At 35.6% G+C, this 23,520-nt stretch overlaps 1 protein-coding gene and 1 non-coding gene across 2 annotated transcripts; both read right to left on the bottom strand.

Moving 5' to 3' along the window:
* Positions 1 to 956: 956 nt before the first annotated feature.
* Positions 957 to 1,028, bottom strand: Smp_tRNA_00219_Pseudo_TTG.1.1. Its single transcript has one exon. It is a non-coding gene (tRNA).
* A 14,221-nt stretch (positions 1,029 to 15,249) lies between these two features.
* On the bottom strand, positions 15,250 to 20,622 carry Smp_029410 (dendritic cell protein, putative). The gene is given in 9 exon segments (XM_018791275.1): positions 15,250 to 15,714; positions 19,404 to 19,629; positions 19,661 to 19,760; positions 19,794 to 19,951; positions 19,956 to 19,972; positions 20,006 to 20,129; positions 20,162 to 20,306; positions 20,339 to 20,486; positions 20,519 to 20,622. Coding segments are annotated over 6 exon segments (744 nt in total). The 5' UTR covers positions 20,058 to 20,129; positions 20,162 to 20,306; positions 20,339 to 20,486; positions 20,519 to 20,622; the 3' UTR covers positions 15,250 to 15,523.
* Positions 20,623 to 23,520: the final 2,898 nt, after the last annotated feature.

Here is a 23,520-nt window from a genome sequence, read left to right as displayed (position 1 = left end):
TAACCTTCATAAAATTTGGCACTGTCTTCAATATTTTCAATAATTTTTGAGCATTTCAATTCTTAAAACCAGGAAAGTCCAAATGGTCAACTTTTTATTCGCATAGTAAATAAATATTATCGATAAAATTTCTTAACTAGAAGGTCTGTACAGTATGAGCAGAATATTCACGTCATCTAGTTTAACAATATGTATTGTTTACTTGATGTCCAAGACTTCACCCCATTACACAAACAAGTAGCTATCAGGACCTAGTGGCTAAGTGAATAACGCAATGTCTCTTGAAGCGAATGGTATTGGGTTCGAGTCCCTGGGTGAACATCAACTCTGAGATTCAGATACATTCAAATAGAGTCCTGGATTCCACTGCTAGTCACTATCCATCTTTGCTTATAATATGTGCATTTGTATAGAAATTTTATTTACCACCCGAATATAAGTGGAAAGTGTGATTGAATGATGATTAGTGTTTGAGAACCTAATCACTAATACAATCCCTAACTAGTGACAAAAAGTTATAATAATCAGTTTATAATAAGACGAATACATCATATCTATATTAGAAGGTACATAAAACGTGATTGGAATTCATTCAAACAATGACTGGTTGTGGGATATTTATTCGTAGGCTACTATTCAGCCAATAAGATACAATCAGATATTTTTAGTATTATGAATTATGATATTTACTGTGTGGAGATTACACAAAAATAAACTTAATCATTAAAATTTACTTAGTATTGTTTGTTTGGATCTTCCCATTGATGTTTTTAGGACTGCAACTGGTCAGTCTCTAATTGACATATGTGCATACTGTGCGTATTGCCTCGATATAGCCTAAATTCAAAAGTATGGTAAGCAAAGATGGATAGTGGCTAGCAGTGGAATCCAGGACGCGCGTCACCATGTCCTATTTGGGACTCGTCAGCTGGATGTACATGCATCTCAGAGTTGATGTTCACTCTGGGACTCGAACACAGTACCTTTCGCTTCAAACGCCATCGCGTTATCCACTCGGCCACTGAATCCTGATAGCCACTTGCTTGTGCAGTGAGGTGAAGTTAAAATTTACTTAGTATTAATTATCAGAAGGGGTTTTGTGGAGATTTAGTATTTTTCATAGTATTGTTTTTTTGGATCTTCCCATTGATGTTTTGCTGTAGGATTTGCATTGCTCATGATTATGGTTCCACTCGACAGGATAGCTATTTTGTCATAGTACAGAAAACAAGTGTTCCGTTCGACCTTTCATTCCATCAAATATTAATTCATACTGTTTGTTGTTGTTATCGAATCATAATCGACCCAAATGATTGAATCTTTCTTATGTGACCCATTTAGTTGTATCGTTAGTGTTTGTATAAGATAGTACTTATTTAGCATTTAGATAAAGTTTCAGGAACACTTTTACCGCACATATACATTTGGATTCTAGATCCTGAGTAAAGTTTATTCGCCTAGGTGCGAACTATAAAACACCAGTACAGCAGTCACGTTGCTGTTTCATCCTATATGAAAATTATGAATACGACCTTTCCAGGTAACCGCATCATATATGAAACTCCACTGATGATGACATTCAGAAAATTTCTGCGGTACTATTGCGAATGGATTGAATTTAATTATGTAAAACTTTGGGTTATGGCTCAGTAATTTAAAGGTTAAGAGCTCACACATGGGACTGAATCTCCTGAGTGTGGTCCATTATGAGGGTATGGATGCACACTCCTTAAGAGTCTAATACCAGAACAAAACAACTGCTTTCTCCTTCCTAGTCTTCCGAGATTACTTAGCTCTGATCAATCAGTGATTTTGATAGTCGAATTCAACTACATTACAGTTTGACTGAAAGTCAGGTTTCTGATGATGCATTTTACCAAACAAACTAAGCATAATTGAAAGAATGTTCATACGGTACGGATTTATATCTATCACTTATTTTCAATGGTTTTAGGTTCTGTAATGTAGATAGTTTACTGTGAGAGCTTTTATTGTCATATTTTTGACTCTTGATGAACGATCAACAGTGTTTGTATCCTATCAATGTTTTAAGAAGTATTCTAGTATAAATGTTCAAAAATCGTTCGTTGCTATTAAAGATTACTTATGATCATTAATGAGGCACATACAATATAACGTAACTACAATATCATATAGTGAAAACCATCAACTGGGATAACTCAATACATTAATCTACCAAGTATATTTAAGGTAAATAGTATTAACACAAATGCTTCAAAACACTTACCTTTCTGTATCAGTATACACAGTAATAGAAAGAAGTTGTGTATACAATAGTGTGCCATGAAATATTATGTTACTATTTCTGAAGAAAGAATACCGTTGATGCTTCTTTTATACCACAACTACAGGTCAATAGTAGTCTTATCATAAGCTCATTATCAATCTAATTATTCTGTCCATAGTTATTTACTTAAATCTGATTATGGTTGACCATAATTATCATTTTGATAAAAGGACAGCTGAATGAATAACTTGAATGTTATGTAGGTGTAATTTAACAGACACACCCATTTAAAATTATCAGGAATGTGCTCATTCAACATAATGAAATATTAGAAATTCTTTTCATTGCTAAAACTGTAAGGTGATTCTGACTAGATAATCAATATAAACCAGGAATCAGTGTACAAGCTATGTACAAGTCTATGCATGAGACTCCTCATCAGTGCTCATTCTTGAACCTTAATGGTCGCGTAAAATTGGTACTTTCGACCTCACGTAGCTACGCTTAATCTCTGGACCATTGAGCAGGTAACCAATGATCAACTTGTTCAAATTAAATTATGAAATTTCTATAGTTTATCCAATCTGCCCTATACAAGGAAAAATTATTAACTGTTAAGATGATACTGTGATGTCAATGTCAACTGAGTAAATGAATCATAATAAGCAGTATTTACTGAAATAGATATACCGTTGTACGACATAACACGAACAGCTATATTTAGTACCATTTATTTTGTAAAATATACCGAGAACCTCAATAGTGATCAAATTATGATTTGTAACATTTAGTGATAATTTTGAAGATAGTACTGTGGTGTATCATCCTGATGAGTAGTATGTTGCATAAATCAAAAGTGAAATACCTGGTCGAAGAAGGTTAAAGAGACTGAACAAAAGAGAACGAGAACAGAGAAAGATTGGCATGGAAACGAAGGAACAATCAGATCTGGGACAACTGATTGATATTTTACAAACGAAGTATTTACTGTACGGTTCTCAGATTTCACTAAGAGATTCTGTAATCTTATATTCAAATACATTCAGTTATTCCCACTTGTGTTCTCGTTCACTACAGTACTACGAATTAAAGGCAGATGATTAAATAACGGCATAGAGACATACATTTAAAGTGAACGATAGCGCAAGTAAGGACGATTGACTAATTCTTTAATGTAAAATTACAAATTACTTTGATACAAAATGAAGACTATACATTAGATACATAATTTGCATATCTTCCATCAGTTGTCCTCTGTATGCTTCATGACTCTTTCATTTTGGTTGTTGTTACAATCACTTTCTGTTTTTTTTTTCAACTGAATCTTCCTAATCTTCTCTGAATATATTCCACTTCCTATTGTTACTACATACTACTTATATCTATCAATATAAGTAGCATACAACACACATTCATTGCCACAAGTTATGAAAATTAAAACTGATAATATTGTACATTGTATAATGAATTTTTTTGTTAAACATACAGTCACGCTTTTATTTAAGTAGGAATTTCTCAGGAACATAATGCATTAGTTTACAAACAATGACAACACTTTTTGAGTTACATAATTTTTAATAGTTGAGATCATGAGTCAATTAAAGCTGGACCACCATGGAAAACCTGGAAACACTGGACGGCCAACTCGTCCTATTATGGGACTCCTCAACAGTGCGCTTCGACGATCAACTATCAAATTACTATCATATCCACAAAACTCCTTTCTGATTATATAATTTTTGTCTATTTGATCGAGATAATCATGTTGTCACTAACTGAATAGTCACTTGATAAGAAACGTTTAGATATAAGTGGGAATATGACCCATAAACTCCTGAAGATAGTCGCTGTTGTCCTACCTGCGTCCAATGTGTTTCACTAATTCCAAGCACCTTCAGCTTGTATTTCCTCATTTCTGCAGAAATTTGTAAGACTCTTCCGGTCTCCCACATTGTCCGGACATTCCATGTACCTATAAAAATTGTCGATCTGGTTGTTAGAAAGTGCATCGGCCTCACGACTTCCGAAGGAACTCGGCTTTCATCATGAGACGTCATAATTATTCCTTCAACTCCCAGGGCAGAGTTTAAATGGTTTGAATAAATTTTTCTGGATAGCGTTTTTTTAGCGAGTTGGTTTTCTACGGGATGGGGTCGCTAACCCCATGCCCAACCCTCCTCCTTTACCTGGGCTTGGGACCAGCAGTAGCTACAGGGGGAGTTATGACCCATAAAGAGTATTAACGAATAACCTGTTGACAAGGTGAATTAGTTAGCAACTTTAAGATAGCATTAAAATCATTTAACAACTAACATTCATATATGAAGTGATAGCAGATATGTTAGAATGTTTCAAATAATTTTATGATTCCAATCAGCTACATATGATTACACGTTATGAATATTCCCAAATGCCCCCAAATGGCCTGGTACGGCCGAGAGTGCGGAGAGTCAGCTCTCCCTCTCGAAATGCTCTCATATGACCACGCATATATAGCCTCTGCCAGGAAAGTCCTACTCACTGCCTTCTCGTGGCGATACACAGTCTCTACAGTGATTTTTTTTATCATTAGAATTTTTACTAATTACGAGCATACATAACAGTCGAACACGAATAAACACTTTGATGTTCACTATAGAGATGATATAGTTTGACAATAGCCTGTAGTGATAGGTTATTATTTATTTATTTATTTAAACACATAAATATTGGTACAAAAAGCACCAGATAAATATGCGCCACACAAATCTCATTTGATTTGTGTGAGGGCTGTGATACTGTCCAGCTGCCCAAACTGAAGCAGGTGGTTTTATTAGGGGGCCACACCCGGAGACTTTGACCGAAAGATCTGATTCACAAGGCAGTGAAGCATCGTAAGGAGATGCAGTCCCATGGTAGCCGATGACCAACGATTGATTCATACGCCATTCGTTCCCTCAGGATAGTGGAGCCAGCCCATGTGCACCATTAGTTTGGAATCAGGGTTTTCCAACTCCCATGGGTGAACTTTCCGTGTCCACCGACCTGGTTAAAGCGCCGGACATTCGCTTTTCGTCCTCTTAATTTCGTGAACAACACCCCCGCCACGAGAAGGCAATGAGTAGGACTTCCCTGGCAGAGGCTATATATTCGCGCGGCCATGCGGGAGTATTTCGAGAGGGAGAGCTAACCTCCCCACTCTCGGCCGTACTAGGGCATTTGGGGGCAATAAAAATACCCGTATGTTTTTATGTCATCGTATTTCATGAAAGTATATCCGATTGCAGGTAATTAGACTATTCAAGACTCATGAATTATTGAAAAGTATCTGTTCATTATAAAGAAATAAAAAAGCGAAATTGTCCAGTAATGAAGTTTTCTATAAACCAATCAACACTCTGAAACTCTTTAGTTGAAATCGAGAAAGTGATTTGTTTCACCTCGAAACGAAATTGTGTTTTCATCATAGAATGGGTTTATTGTGATTCTTTCTATCCTAAAAGAATAAGGACTCGTGTTCAAGAATATTCATGTTACAAATGAAAAGCCTGGTAATAATCCTGTAGAACTGAAGAATTTCCAAATTAAATGCAGAATAAAAATACTATGCTATTTTCATCAGTCATAACATCCCCTATAAGTAACATCAAAATTATCCCAAAAAGTGTTACTATCGTTGGACGAGAACATACATGAGAACAACCAAACGTGTTCCAACAGAGAATTACCGAATTTCTTAGTGAAATCTGAGACATATACAGTAAATACTTCATTTGCAAAATGTTAATCAATCGTCTCAGACTTCATTGCTCCTTCATTTCTACACCAATAATTCACTGTTCTCGTTCTCTACTCTTTCATCTTCTTAACCCTTTTACCTTCAGATATTTCACTTTTGATTGATGATACATACTACTTATATCAATCGATATCAGTAGCACACACCACACTGTTGCTTTATATACATTGCTAAATTTGACTAAGTTCAGTAGGAAGGAAGGCTTATCTATCTATCCAATGTGAACTACCTATCCAAATAATGTACTTAATCTTGTTTTAATTTTCACAACACTAACAAATACACAAAAATTGAACCATGCGTTTGTATTGACAATTATCACATCTTCTAAACACCCACTAGCTTACATATAAACATTTCTCTTAATAAATCACCTTGACTGAAATGACATGACATAGTCTGACTTATTTTAATTTTGATAAAATATGCTGCTTTATTCCCTCGTCCTATATATTCTTTTGTTAATTCGATTCAGTTTTGTATTTGTTCTCTTTTAGTGGCCCTTAATCTGACTCCATTTGGATCGTATGATTATCGTTATCGACTTATACACGTCGCCAATCCTCGCATATAATTGCAGTGACCTGCTTTTCTCGACGAGAACGCGATTGGTATAATGGAAACAATTATTATTATAACCAAATGTACTGTACTCGTTGTTGTTTAACTGTACCAAAATCACTTTTCGTTCGGTCGTCCGCCTTGTTCGCTCGAACTTTCTTACTTTCTGCCCTTATTGCCTATACTCGTTGGCACGTCTCGGTATTCTTTCGATACCACAAGATAGCCAGTAAATATACTTTATCTGGACCAGTTACAGCCTTCTGGTTTGCGAACTATCAAAGGAAACAAGTCGATTTCAGGCGCGTAATCTTACTGTAGTGGGGATAATAGTCAATCGAGACTCGACGCCATCTACATAATCATCGACTTAAATTGCGTTGGTGAATAACGGAATTAAATAAGTCAAATACGAGAATGGATTTTTGAATACGTATATTTCGTATGATCGTTCACCGGAAAGCGAAGCCAAACAAAATGACGCGAGTAGACTAACTCGATTTTGGCGAAGCGTGAATCGATATTTACAATCAGACAAAAATAAGTTGCATACATGTAATGAGTAAGATAGGGAATGGATACAACTTACGCTTGCATAAAAACAGTCAAGGTTGATAGGCAAAAAATTGACAAGGTCAAAGTGTAACTGAAGAAGAGTAAATAAATTAGCCTGTCCGGAAGCTAGAATACGCTATGTGGGCTTGACGTAGCAAATATGATACCTATTTCATCTACGATAGTATTTCATATTTTAATCTATAGGATATTGTAAAATTGTACATTAGTTAGATACTGTTTGCCATGAGTTCACTGTCACAATCCTTATTACAGTATACCAAAAAACAAAACAACCAAAAGTCAATCAAGGGATCTTTATTTTCAATGAACTTATCATCAAAACTGGACGAAAATATTTCAATAATTCTCTTTGTATGGTAATATAATGTTAGCTCATTGAATGAACACTGATTTTGTATGATCATCCTTGTTGTAAGAGTTATAAGAATCTTTCATTTAGTTCATAACCAGTTTATTTATTTGAACACATAAATATTGGTACAAGGAAGCATCAGATAAATATGCTCCGCATAAATCTCATTCGATTTGTGTGAGGGCTGCGATACCGCCCAGGTTCCCAAACCGAAGCTAGTGGTTTCCTTAGGGGGCCACACCCGGAGCCTTCTACCTAAGGATCTGATCCATAAGGCAGTGGAGCATCGTGAGGAGATGCAGTCCCATGGTAACTGGTGACCAACGATTGATTCATATGCCATTTGTTCCCTCAGGATACTGGGGTCCATGTGCACCATTGGTTTGGAATCAGGGTTTTCCAACTCCCCTAGGTGAGCTCTCCGTATCCACCGACCCGGTTAAAGCGTCGGACATTCGCTTTTCGTCCTCTCACTTTCGTAAACAACACCCGTGATGCGAGAAGGCAGTGAGTAGGACTTTCCTGGGAGAGGCTATATACGCTTGGCCATATGAGAGCATTTCGAGAGTGAGAGAGGACCCTCCCCACTCTCAGCCGTTCCAGGGCATTTGGGGGCTCATAATCGTACAGCTTCTGTTTGACTGATGTAAATAAGTGTGAAAGGTAGAAGTTGAAGAAATATTCTACCCATAATTACTTCATATACGTTTTATTGTATAATCAATAAACTCTTGGTTTATACTTTTATAATTATGACTGTTTTCATGAGCTTTCATTTCATTTAATAACTGTTGTCATATGCTTTACGTTGCAGAAATTAACCATAGAGTCATCAAGTAGTTTTCTATCACGTATGACGTAGTTGATTACATAGCGGGATTACTTATTTGTGGTAGATCGTGGTCATACCGTAGTGTACAAAACACGACTGGGGACAATCGAATGTATTTAAGCATAAATTACAGACTATCTCACTAAATTCTGATAACCATAGAGTGAATAGTTAATTTGCAAAATAACAATCAGTTGTCTCAATCTTAACTGTTCCTTCTGCAAATATCAGTCCGTCTTCTCTGATTTCATTGTTCATACATTTTCGTACCGATTGCGCTTCGTTTCTGTTCTTTCCTTATCGATCTTCTCCCAAAATACATTCTATGTCTGACCATCACCATATACTACTTATATGGATATAAGTAGACCACACCACAATACAGTATATGTATCAGTTTTTGTGAGTTCGTAAAATTACATCAGTAGTAACATTCTCGATACGATTAAACATATTATCCTTAAGGATCTTACACGGAAAATTTAAATACACTATGTGAAACCACTTCAACTTCTGATCACATTCATACATGATAAGTGAAAATCGATTAGGAACAAGTGGTAATTAATATGAGTACTAACTACATTTAAGCTTCTTACCTAATTACTGGGATACAGGCCAAATCTAGAAAATAAAACAACGAATTATTCTGCATTGGTTTTCTTATAGTAAGAATGTTTACAAACCTTAGTCTATGAGCACCGGATACGCTTAATCTATCAATGCTCCTTGAAACAATTATATTGAAATTATCTGTAAACTATTTGATAGTCTACATAGCAGCTAGAGAACCTGTCTTAGTGGAACTTCTAGATTTACCTCTCAAACCTAGTCACTAGTGAGTACATGATTATTATCACTGTAGGGTTATGGAGAATGTTGAGTTTTAATAGAGATTATGAACTGATCAATATTTAGTAAATCAATGAAACCAGAACTCAAATTTCTTAGCTAGTAATGAAGTGGACACTCGCTACGATCATGGTATATATATATATATATATATATATATATATATATATGCATGTATTACTCGTAATGTAGTGAATGAGAACACAGGACTGGGCAACCAAATGTATTTGAGTACAAAATTACAGAATATCTTGGTAAAACCTGAGAACTATACAGTAAATTATTCATTTGCCAAAATATACATCAATCATCTCAGATTTTGTTATTCCTTCGCTTCTATACCAATCAATCTCTGTTTCTCTTCTCTTCTCTTTGATTTTCTCAACCTTCTTCCATCAGGCATTTCACGTTCGATTGGTGATAATCACTACTTATACCTGTCAACATCAGTAACATGCATCACAGTACTTACTTACTTTCGCCTGTCACTCCCAATGGAGCATAGGCCGCCGACCAGCATTCTCCAACCCACTCTGTCCTGGGCCTTCCCTTCTAGTTCTATCCAGTTTTTGTTCATTCTTCTCATGTCTGTCTCCGTTTCTCGGCGTAATGTGTTCCTTGGTCTTCCTCTTCTCCTTTGGCCTTCAGGATTCCATGTGAGGGTTTGCCTTGTGATGTAGTTGGGTGATTTCCTCAATGTGTGTCCTATCCACTTCCAGCGCTTCTCCCTACACTGGAATCCGGTTTGTTCTCTCCCACAGTAGAATGTTGCTGATAGTGTCTGACCAACGGATCCGAAGTATCTTGCGTAGACAACTGTTAATAAACACTTGTATCTTCTGGATGTCTTTCGTAGTTCTCCACGTCTCCGCCCCATACAGTAGAACTGTCTTGACATTTGTATTGAAAATTCTGATCTTGGTGTTAATTGACAATTGTTTTGAATTCCTGATGTTCTTCAGTTGTAGATATGCTGCTCTTGCTTTACCAATCCTCGCTAACCAGAAAAAATTATTCAAACCATACATCACATTAGAACTAAAGTATTCTGTCTGATACGATTTTCTGTATTTTGCTAAATAGTTTAGTAGATGAAATATTAAGTCAACATTTTACTGATATTCATTTGCCAAATATGCTCATTTCATCCAATTTTGTCAAATAATAATCTAAAGGTAACAGATAGTAAACTGATAAGTTGACGAAATAAAAGAAAAATCATTTTAAACTAACTCAACTATTCTATCGAGGTATGTTTCTTGGCATTCAATAATGTTACCTATATTATCTACTAGTTAAATTTGGAAACTATACTACTATAATTGTTTACTTTGTGTAATCTTTAACATTAAATGTTAACAAAATACTGAACCTAAAATATTGTTTATGTTTACAAACTACTAATTTCATTATTACAGTGATTATTAATTAATTAAACTTGAGAAAGTCATCTGTACATAATCACTTTATAGGTTAATGAATTAGGTTTACTAAAATCATATAAAAACTAAGAAGAATGTGATAATGATCTCGAGAATGATGTATAGTTATAGAATCATAGATTAAGTTATTGAAGTCTGACTGTAGTGACTTTTGATAAAGGCGTTTAATTAACTTACTCTACCTATAGCTCTTCTAGTGTTACTGCCGATCCTAAGCCAGGGTAAAAGAAGAGGGTTAGGCATGAGGTTGGCAACCCCACTTTTTACACAGAAAAAAATTTTTCTAGAAAATTGCCAACCGGATTAAACGAATAACAATCCAAACGGCGATAAGTTAAGCACATTTGTACTAAAGGAGAGTATATAAAAGAAGATAAATGGAAAACATTGTAAATTAACCAAAACAAATTACATACAATCTCACCTTCATTTTGTTATTGGGTGAAATATGTAATGTAAGTTGGCATTCTTAATATATTTCAGTTGTTAATTATTAAATATAAACTTTGAGTAGATTACTAGTACAAATGAAGACTTTATAAAATGTGTATCATCTCTTAATAGGATGTCACTGATCACTTTTACGATCTCAAATGATAAAACTTTAATATCTGTCAATTTTGTTCACAGAAATATGACTGTCTAACTAAAGTCAATTCCAGGTTAACTCAATAATTCCCCATAATTTTACATACCAAGAAAAAGAAAGTAATTTTATTGTTTTCTTAAATATGTATATTTCTAAGTGAAATAAACTCTAAACTTGTTATATCGAGTGATTGAGTACCCTCTTTAATAATATGAACGTGATAAGACCGCCAAATGGAGAGCAGCGAATTTATCGATCGGACCAGTGATACACGAAAACCGTATAAATAGTCTAGAGCATTACTCGGTCCTGCTATCTGCTTATCCCAACCAGTTAAGTCCAGAACACCAATAACAGCCTTTGAAATATGAACCAGTATTCTCAAACACATTGGATTTATATACCAAACAAACTGACCATATCGTATCATAAAATAGAAAATAACATTTGTACAAGATTTGGCCAAATGTGGCTGTGAGTAGGGGGAACAGTAATTAATGGACTAGGGAACCAATCTACGAAGTTGAGCAACCATTTCACCAATGTCTTCAGTGATTTGATATCTCCCAACAGACCTGGTTGAACTCCACTAGTTACTGCTTCTCACTAGAACTCCAGGAAATACCTCATGGAGTCAGACATTATCAAGAAACTGTCTAATTCATTGTTTCAAATAAATAATAGCCTATCTGTTCATGGACAGAGTTTTATTGAAGCATGTCATATCTAACACTCAAGTTATTTCATTGAATAATTACTATTCCTTAAATACAACACAATGTATCTTATAAGTAAAGATGAATAATGGCTAGTAATGGAATCCAGCTACTATCCATCTTTGCTTATAATGCTTGTGAATTAAGGCTATAACGAGGCAATATGCACATATGCCAATTAGAGACTGACCAGTTGCAGTTCTAAACATCAATGGGAAGATTCAAACAAACAATAGTACAATGTATCTTAGTTTGTTATTTTCATTATAATTATTATTTGGTACACTACTAAGTAAATCGTTTGAACACTCAACATCTTTGAAAACATAGAAATCTTGTACTAAATCAAAACTCTACAACAGTTACTATTCACTAACATGAAACGACTGGAAAAACAAAGAAAAAGACTTATTTTCTGTATAACAATACCTACACAATGACTTATTTGGAGTCGGGAATCTTTTATGACAATGTGAGTTGGTGAACGTACTCAACTTCCTCACCTTCTATTATTAGATTCAACGTTAAATAGACTGGGTATTCAAGTAATATTTCTCATTTACAGTGGCAGAAACACATCTCAGACTTCTTTGTATTATTGCTCAAGACGATCAGAAGATTCTAAATTTTGCAATGGTCTTCACTTAACAGAGCTATGTGATCTGCAACAATAAGTATATTTTCAGATAGATCAACCTCTGTAAAGCTTTAATTCTACAAGAATGTCTATGATGGATTTAAGCTGAAGTAGTGAAATGAGCAACCATGACGACTAACGATTGATGCTATCATTTCCGATGGTACTTCACCGTAAGCTCTGACTCGACTGCTAATTTTCTAGTAGAGAGGCTTTATAAGATTTATGTACTTTCAATAAGACACTGCCATAAAGCCTGCCAAACTACGAAATTGAATGCTGCTTTACAGTCAAGTAATACCACTAGTCTAGCGTCGGGAGGCATAATTATATAATTATAAAACAAGGATTCACTATCTAACTCCAACATATTATTCGGTAAAATAACTTAAATCATCTCCCAACATACTTTTATCACATGAAATAATAGAACTATGATCTGTACGATATTAAAGAATTCTAAGCTGCATGAATCAATCAACTTATGGAGTATAACTTCGATAAACAGGACGGGAAAATGAGCAAAACCTTTTAAGATTATCGTTTATCCAAGTAGAGAACTAATATACTATTTTCAGTACTTATCCAACAATGAGGCAGTGATTCTAAAATTACGTTTTGAAACCTTATATTATGGATGGACATCGTAAATCAACACATTTTAGATAATCTATGTACATAACTCATGAGTATTGAGTAGTGGACAACTGGAAAATATCTGTACGACCAAGTTAATATGCACACATGATTATATGACCCGGTTATTTTCGCTTACATTAAACTGTCAATAGAAAGAATTCAACTGACTACAAATTTGTTGTCTTGTGGTTAAGTGTACTGGTTTATGGAAATTGACTTTGTTCAAGGTTATTTCAATTTGCACTTAGTATACTACTGTAAGTTTTAATCAGTAATTAAAAATATCTTAGTTCAGATATTGAGTAAGTTCAGCACATTTTCAGTTACAACTCAACGTTGGTACAGATTTCGTTTAGACGTAAACTCCTAGTACTTGCGGGAGATAATTTATAGGTAGTTAAATTTTTTGAGATTAGAAAGCTTGCTTATTAAATGTTGATAAATTCACAGGGCACCATCACTTTATTTAGAGAAGTAGTCTATTCTTTATCAGAGCTTAACTTGGAAGGTTTACCGTCTTCCAAATAATTACACACAAAGTATGTTCGAACAATATAAAGTGCTTCTACGACAGAACAACTGCATTATAATTATATTGAAACCAACTTGTATATCTTTATTCACCTTGTAAAAAGAGTGAATTATACTGTGACGTTGTGGTGTATACTACTTATGCTGACAGATATATGTAATACGTAGCACCAAATCATTACATTAGGTATATATTTCGACTATAATTATGCTAAAATTATTTAACAGACCAGCACATTTCGATAAAATAACGCAAAACCTTACACAATATTGACTACTAAAAATACTAAAGATAAAGTCTTACGCAATTTCCAAATGACGATATTAGTAAACTCTGATAGACACCACTAAAGGTCCCCAATCCAAATGACAATCCCTCATAAGTTGCGACTCGACCAATAACCTCAAAGACAATGAGTAAATTTTGTTTGAAATGGTAATATTAAGTTAATTTAGCCAGGGCTGTCCACTTTGCAGCTAATTAAGACAGAGATTATTTTTGTTTATTGTTCATAGAAGCCAGTGTTTTATGGGATGTCAACAACCGTATCACCTAGACCTAATTTCATTTAGTTATCGGGTAAAAGAGAGATGACTAGAGGATCTACTAGATCTGTAAGAGAAAATTATTACGCACTGACAAACAGAATATATGAAGACAGAGGAAACGCACTTTTTCTAAACAGGAAATAAAAGGAGTTTGATGACTTAGCTTCCTACTTTTTTAAAGTAGATTTTCTAAATATTATGTTGCTCACACTGCACTTCTGATTTATACATATCGATCCCCAGTTGATTGTCTATCTTATGACTTTAATGCATATAGTTTAAAGATCTGTCATGATAACCGATGTACATTTATTTGTTTATTTGAACACATTGTTACAAGGAGGCACTAAATATATATGCGCCACACTCTATCATTTGATTTGTGTGGGGGCTGGAATACTGCCCGGGCGCCTAAGCTAAAGCAGATGGTTTTCTTAGGGAGCCACACTCCTATCATCTATATGGTTATCAGTTAAATCCCATTGCATTCGACGATGCCAGTCGGCGACAAACGTCGAGGTAGACGGTAGTTGTGCATACTTAACATATATCCCAATTAACTTGGTTGATGAAAATTTATTGTCATTAAACGATTTTCCACCCTTACCTAGTACCCTATGTTTAACGTCGGCATTACTAATTTGTTCGTTCAATTATATGTGACAAGTGTTTCAAAGATATTTACGATTAAATACCGGGAAACTAGGTATCTTTCTCCGATTTTCCAAACCACAAAGCCAAATCTAATTGTCAAGCCAGTTATTGGTTAATATTCTACGGACAAGACTGAAATTTCTACTTGGTATAATCGAATGAAAATCAAAATAATTTGTATTAGATACAATACAAATAACTTAGAGACTAAATGTGATTCAACACTGTGATGAAATCACTAGTTTCTGGTAGATACGCTCTGTCTAAAAAAAATACACTCCAGCAACATTCCATTTATATGATATTATAATGTCTTGTTATTATTTACACCAATTGAACTGCATGATCAGCTTGCTATCATTGCAACAACTAAAAACATCATTAGCGAAGAACGAATGAGCATAATCACAAAAGCTATTCAATAAATAACAGTGGTTATCCCGTTTTAAATAAAATACGTTTTCAAAACACCAATCAAAAATATCCCCATGAACGAAAGTGACAAAAAAAATCAGAAACCAAAGCACAAAAATGCTCTTTTTCTATTGGGTTATGTATAATTATTTAAGAAGATTCATTTTGAATCATCATACTTAAACTAGATTGTACAGTACCAAGATGAGATCGCCATTGTACCAATGTATCATGTAAGTTAACCCATTGAGGTCGACCAAATGTACGTGGAAATGCTCCAGTTATTAGAATTTTCTTTTGAACTTGATCTAATTTACATGCGACAGCTCTCTGGCGTACAGCTAAAATGAATGCAAAGTGTTATTATATTATATTCATGTTGTATAGACAGCGCAGTAATCAACAAGGTCATCTTGATTTCTGTAAGAGATGTGTGGGTCGTCAAGCACTGGCTACTCACACAGTAAAATACATATTCGTCAGATACATGAAAATGAAACTGGATTAGCAGTGGCCTTGGTCTGAGAGCATAATTACAATTTTCAATGGAAAAATACCTTAGACCGGTCACATAAGTCCTTTTAGTGCTCAGTTTTAAATGTGTTTAGCTCCGTACTCCTAAAGCCTTACTGCTAGTGCCGGGAATCCAGAGGACAAGATGTGTGCTATTTTTGCAACCAACCTTCTCTAGTTACCTTCACATGTTGCTAGAAAGTAATATCAGAAGGACTGCTGATTTTCTGAAGGAGTTACCTTACTGCGATCAATCTCAGAATCGTTCACAATGGCACAGGTGTATACACTCTTTATATTCTTTTAAACCTTGAGATTAAAAATGTTCCATATCTGTCTTTCTTCCTGTACTATATCCTTATATGCAACCACTAAATTAACTACTTCTATGAATTCGGTATTCATCTTGTTGTGCTAATGAGGTATGGCAACTTGGACCGATGAATATATGTGCCTGGTCCTACGTTGTAGTTGACTGACTGACTGAGATCAATGATATGAAAATATGTGCAGTTACGAATGACATTTTATAAATATAGAGGAAGTTTTCATCATTATGTTCAAGAGAATAACAAGTATATTCAACAAATGTTACATAAAGTGCAAAAAAGGAAATCTCTGGTGCAACTGAACTGATTCCTATTAAAAGTGTAGTTGCCCTAAACTTGTAAAAAGTACTAGAAAGCTAAAACATTTGATAGTAATGTCAAAGTTGATTCGAAGATTTGTTGGTTTCACCAACCGTAGTTAGTTGAAGAGCTGATGATCATGGAATACATAAAAACGCGACTGGAATATCGTCAATCTACATTTACAAAGCAAACGAAGCATTTGTTTGTCTACAAAGATGGAGGGCACATAAGACAACATATCATTATTTATTGCTTAAAGCATCTGAAAGGTAGTTACTGAACACTGAAGACATGTGTAATTCATAAGTGTTCAATTACTGGTATCCTCGAGACACTAATATAACGTGATGAAACAACATGGCAAGCAACCCTGATATGGGACGTAGACTACTGCGTACAAACAGTTAACTAATTCGAATGACAGTAACAGTGGAGATATGTGGTACTTAAGTCTAAGCAGCATCTGCCTTATTCCGTTAAGCTGAACAGCATAAAGTATAGTTAGTAAATGGTTACAAGCAGTGAGAATATAGCGTGGAAACAACCCATAAAATTTTTGACTGTTAGTTTTGGATTTATGGTTTGGTGATATTAATAAGATAAACCAAGTCTACGATGAAAGATCAGATGATACGACATTTGCACAGGTGAATTCATCCCTCATATTTCTCTAAGTTCTTAACTTTATGCTAAACGATACCTTACACTGTTCGATTATATTTTATTTACTCTGATTCTTAGAGTAATTTGGTCAGTCTTCCTGCTACAAATATTAGTGTTTTCAACGATCTTCTAATTCTCGTAGTGATTTCGTTTTTCTTACAGCCCTGAAGTCAATCAATGAACTATAATCAACGTAGAGTCTGGAACAAATGTAAGTTAGCCTAAGTTGCCATATCAAAATAGCATAAAAACAAAATCAACAAAATAAATAGTGAATATGTCATGGTTAAAAATACCAAACATTCATAATATGATTCAAAAAAAAAAGATCCGAAAAGCAACCGATTCTGAGACATACCAACGACCGATTTGAAGTACAACATCTATATATCTGTCTATTCAACCGTTAATGTCATACAATAATACGATTAGAATATTGGGTGAAAAAGATAGTGAGAAATGCTGTTCTGATGTGAGATTAAATGTATCAAGTAATTGGAATTTATTATATCTAAATAGTATCCAAAAGCTAACTGATTGGACAAGTAATAAACGAGACACAATGCGACCACAATTGCTTAAAGGGGAACTAATGAGAAACAATGAAATATTTATGTTGGCAACTTTTGGAGTTAACCGTAAACTATGTTTCGTTATGACACACCAAAAACTTAAACAAGTAAGAAGCTTGAAGTTAATGTCTGAGCAAAGAACCTATGCTACAAAGCAGAGATGACATATCTGACCTCAAGGAGAATAAAACTAATATACAAATCACTTGATATATGTTTGCTTCAATCCACTCACTTTTTAAGTAAACTTTTGCCTACTTTCGTTCTAGCTTTTGAACAACTACTATGATACGACTAATGGATGCTCATTATTACGAATCTGCAATCACAACTGATGAGAATTTTAAATCTAATCCCAGTAGTGATTCATCAGCTTCTAGAGCGCCAAAGTGATATTTTAAAACATGTATAGTTGTATATCTGTAATTTTTGACAACTAGGTGGACCAACGAGTAAACGTTGTCTCATTAGATGTTCTGAATACAGTGCTCTTGAGTGCTGTTAGAGGTATGAGGACGGTTATCACTTCCCGGTTGCCCACATCGTGGGAGGGTTCTTCTAGAGGTACCTGAGAAGGAAATCGGATTAGAAGTGGTCTTAATGGCCTGAGAGCGTGACCGCAGTGCCCAAGGGACAACTGCTTGAGGTCGGTCACACACGACCTTTTTGTGAGTAATTTTTGTGTTAGCTCCGTATTTGTTGGGACCTTACCGCCGGAGATGGATATCCATGGGATAAGGCAAGGTGTACATTTTTAGGGTCGACCTTTTCTAACCCCACCCCTCCTCGTGCGAAGGCAGTGTCGCTTTTATACTGGTTGTCTGGAGGGAACACCTTACCGCCGTCACACCAATGTACAGTCAGCAGTACGACTTCGCCTTCGGACCTTGTGTTTGCTGCTTTTTGTCTCACCGCTCTTCAACCGATCTGTCTGGCATGGTAGGACCTTGAGGAACGATTGTTCCAGCCAGTATAGCTTGCTTGATTCATCACGATAGGCAAGCCCGACCACCACGTCAATGTAGCAGCAACGGTCACTCACCATACTAGTGCTACGACATTTTATCTATTCCCAAACTATTAATCCCGATGGAGCATAATAAAAGCAGCCTATTCTTTCAAGAAACCAAGCATACTTTAGTTTGTAGCTTAATAAGGCCATCGTTAAGATTTATTGAGGCATTACATTGATGAGACAAACCCTAGGGGTATGAACTCATCGCCTGTTCTTATCAAAAAAAGAAAGGATAGGTGACAAGACAATTTTGGGAGGAATTACTTCCTGATTCCATCCATGTGGTATAATTTTTATAGTTCTTAAAGCGCTGTGCTCTTAAAAATACTTTGTGAACAGATTGTCACGTTATAACAAGACAAAGTTAAATTAGCTAACAAGTAGTTATAGTTGGGATCTACATAAAGTTTACCGTGGTAGTCAAGTGGTATAAAGAATTCCTAAATACTATTCTCGGGTTAGCCTTTTATGCAGAATTAAAGCTTTTTCAGTTAAACCCTTGAAATATCATTTCAGATGACATTAAGCTTAAAGAAAGCTACAGATAGCATGAAATAAATATATATATACCGGACACATGTGAGATGAAATGTTTGTAAGGATAGATAACCACCAAACAACATCTGAAACTTTACCTTCTATTATAAATGGTTCCAGTTCTTCAATCTTGAGATTCAACTGAGCAGCTGCATCTTGATAACTAAGTTCATTCACATTCTCAGACAACTGCATTAGCGTCAGAAGTCGGAGTTTGTGAATACAAGCTTCTTCAGATAGATTATTTTGATTTAAAAAGTTTGGATGTTTAGTCAGGAAGTTTCTGAATGTATTCAGATCTCCAGAGACAAATATCTTGAAGAACTGAAAAGGTTATGGTCGAATTACAACTCACATCATGGACAGGTTCACCTTCCAGGTATTGAACTGGTTTGAGAGCGTACAATTGATCATGCGATAATAAAGATGGATCTTGCAACACAGATATGATACATCTAAGAAAGAATGTATGGTATGGAATATACTACTTTATTGCATTTTGTCTGGCATCCATAGCAGTTAGTTCATTATAGGTTGAAAGGAGATATATCATTGCTTCAATAGCTTTTCGACTTTCACCCATTGAAATATGTGCATCATACAACTTTTGCCACACTTTCTGGCATTCCTCAACTGTGCAATCACATTCACTTAGCCAAGAAGCAACCTAAAACTGTGAAATATGTAAAGCTAAGCCAACCTTCTTTGGTGCAGTTATTACTTCGTTCAGAACACCCATTTTTTCTGCACATTCAATTAGAGTGAGATATATTTCATAACGGGGATGACTTTTAGGATTCAGTCCACAAAACAAAAGGTTCAGCCTAAATATAAGATTAGTCAACAACAATCCCACGGGAAAAGTTTGCTTCTATGTCTTCGCGTGTTATCACCAGAAAAATCAAGTAACTTTTCGCAAAAAAGATGAACCGCATCAATTAATTTGTCAGGTGGAAGTTGGATAAAAATGGAGGCAACACTTGCCAAGACATCATTCACATCTAATTTTTCAAATCATCTAAAAACATTTTACCAGCTTCAGCAATAGTTTCGTCTTTCCAACAGATGTCAATGTATTTAAGGCATTTAATTAGCTCGTCTGGCCAGTTAGTATCTGTACACTCAGTACTATCTAGCACTTTGGCCCCATAACTCTTAAGAAATCGTTTTAACTCAGTAACCTATTTTTGTTAACTTCATGTCGGAATATTACTTGTTTAGCATCTGTGCCATCGATAAAAACAGCTACGCTCATAGCGCGTGAGCTAAGTAACACCAGTGTTAAATTAGGCGCTTAATAATACACTATAGGCTGTCACACATTTTCAGGGGTAATAGGAGTGATTCTGATTTGCACTTCCTCTTGAACAAGTAATCTTAAGAATTATTTAGTTCTTTCTATAAAGGCCGTGCCATCACCTTAATTGTTAGGTAGTTCAAACACTGAGTAATCAATAAAATAAATCTACCTTAGGCTAAACTGCTCACTGCAAAAGTTAGTTCATATAGAAGATTGTTAAATAACCTTCTGAAACTAGTGTCTCACCCATGAAAAACAGTTACTGATCATGTTGGTTGTCACAACATTATTTAAATCGATTCAGTCTGGTACATTGTCCATGTCATGTTTGAGCCTACGTGAAGCACTTCTCCTGTTCCAGATGGATAACGGCCTCACATTCATCTACCCCTAAGTTCCAATGTATATGGTGTGACTTCAAGTCCCGTTATCTTCACCCTTATTCATCACACTGGTACTCTACTTGAAAGACTTTCCAGTTTTATGCAAGCAACGTCAGATTATCACATACCAATGCACTTTCCTTGAATAAACTACCTTGCCACACTTGGAAGCCTTTTCCTAGAAGGGATTGATGATTAAAATTCCTTCAAAACTAAGGTCCACAAAACTTATCTCTTTTTCTACTGCTCCGGACTTCAGGGACAAAAGTGAGAAACACAAGCATACCGAAGGAGGAACTACACTGGCCCTGCCCAGCACATTCTTTCGGAGCCCAAGTAAACAAACACATGGCAGTCGAAACCAAACACAACTTCCTGTATAGGTAAGCGAATCCCAGAAATAAATAGCCTTGTAAGTCTTCAACATTGGTGCTGATCCCAATGGTTTAACTGGACAGACACTTGCTAAAGGCGCTCGACCACGTATTTGCACATGATCACAAGTGGGCACTCCGTGCTATGCATTTTTCGCACTCACTAGCCAGCTTGGATCAAACATTTCTCGATATATCAATAACTTCCAAAATATCTTCTAACCCCTTCATTTCTGACTACGGATTTGGCTGGATTAACATCCCTCGATTATAGAGGTGTTGATGGTTAGGGCGTTGTCAAACTCTGAATATCTGTGGCATCTTTAAGCTCACCCCTCCACGGACCATAATAACTGACTCAAACCACCATGTTGATAAACCACGAAGTTATCTATAAATCAATACATGCCCCTTATAAGATCCTTTTTGAAGGTTTTGTGTGTGCGAATTTCTCCATGTATGCACTTGTAATATGTTCCTATTGATTCCTCCAGTTGTACATTTTATTAACATTTTTTATTCCATTTGAGATGGGAAGATTTGTATTTCGTTATAGTTTTTATTATCCTCGCGCCTTCACTGAGTTTCGCTGTTTCTTCCTGAACTGCATTTATGTTGTTTTAGTTGGTACTTAGTTTTTGAGGCAGCCATATTGATTTGCTCCCTCTTTGGTCGTGTTGCTTGCACTGACTGAAGTTATGCACTTCTGTTTGCAAAATGAGGCACTCTTCCAGTATTGGAACCACTCATGTGATCTACTCAGAAGGGATAGAATATCGTTTATTTTTGGTAATTCTCTTATATTCCCTGACAGCTTGTTTGTTTATTGTAATTTAGGATTATTACTGATTGAACAATTATTGGTCGTGTAACTGGGTGGTAATATTTTTTTAGGTAATAACGTACGTTTGTATTTATAATGAAATGTAGAACCGTCAATTACCCAATCACTTTGATTTGGTTTCAACTAGGCAGTAGAGCGTATCTAAACTACCTAGACAGTTATTATTCAGCCCAAACCTTAGTTTGGATTCTCCACCCTTCTTGATTTTTACTTCTTTTTATCGCACGAGTAATTCTATATAGATGGTTGGGAAAACTAGTGGTCACATTTCATGAACTTATGGTTCGACCCTCCGGTACATTATCAGAGAAACTCGGAATCCATCCAGTTTTACCACGAAACCATAGGTATAACTCTTTAAGTCATTATTTGAAAACATAACTGCTTCTGTAAAGCACAAGCAGTGATCTTCATAGCTGTAACATCAATTGATTTTTATCAGGTCAAATTAGTGAAAGGACTTCAACAAACTGAGTTCGCTAACAACCAAGCAATTTGTGTAAGATCTTTTCTGGATATGATCTCAGTTCTGTATTGATCGCTCAATCAATTTAAAATTCTTTATTATTAAGCGCTGCGTGAAAATCATATTCACATGATAATCGTCCTTCTCATTCATTTTTATTCAGGAATGCCACTTTTATTTAGATTTCGTTCTTGAGTAGGTGGATTTACAGCTTCAAAATAACCTCAAAGCTAAAAATGAAGAACTATGTCTACATTTCGACAATAACAACGATAAACAGCACTAACGAGTGTGTAGACAACAACAACAACCAGAAGTGACATAAAGGTCAAGTGCATTCCAGTGAGGCCAAAATGAGTAAATTTCCTGAGGATAGACTGGTCACTGGGTGGTGATCAATGTCATGCGTGTCAAGTCCTTCTTCAGTGCTGATCGAATGCTATCGATCAAGTTGCAATGTGGCCACCAGTCTAGGTGGCTCGACACTGCTTGCACCATATATATATTGAGGTAAGATGGTGGTTGGAGGTGGTCAACAGGAAACCCTGGACCCGGGTTTCGTGCTACTTGGCACTCGTCAGCAAGGTGTACCTGTAATCTTGAGGGAACTGATGCTTTCCGTCACAGTCTCGTCTTTTCGACTGGTGGTCACATAGCAACTTGACTGATCGAATATGTTACGTTCTGAAGAAGGTCTTGACACGCATGCAAGTGTTCAGCTCTACGTGAATAGACTATCAAGCGACAATATACGGACTGTGGTCTAACGGGCATGCATTTTCCCATTATGTCATTTCAGGTTGATTTTGTATGTCGAACCCGCGTTAGTGCATGTTCTGCGTTGTCAG

This window comes from Schistosoma mansoni, assembly GCF_000237925.1.
Source record: "Schistosoma mansoni, WGS project CABG00000000 data, chromosome 3 unplaced supercontig 0124, strain Puerto Rico, whole genome shotgun sequence".
NCBI classification, from domain to species: domain Eukaryota; kingdom Metazoa; phylum Platyhelminthes; class Trematoda; order Strigeidida; family Schistosomatidae; genus Schistosoma; species Schistosoma mansoni.
The sequence above is the reverse complement of the archived record's forward strand: the minus strand, read 5'-3'. Positions and strand labels throughout refer to the sequence as shown.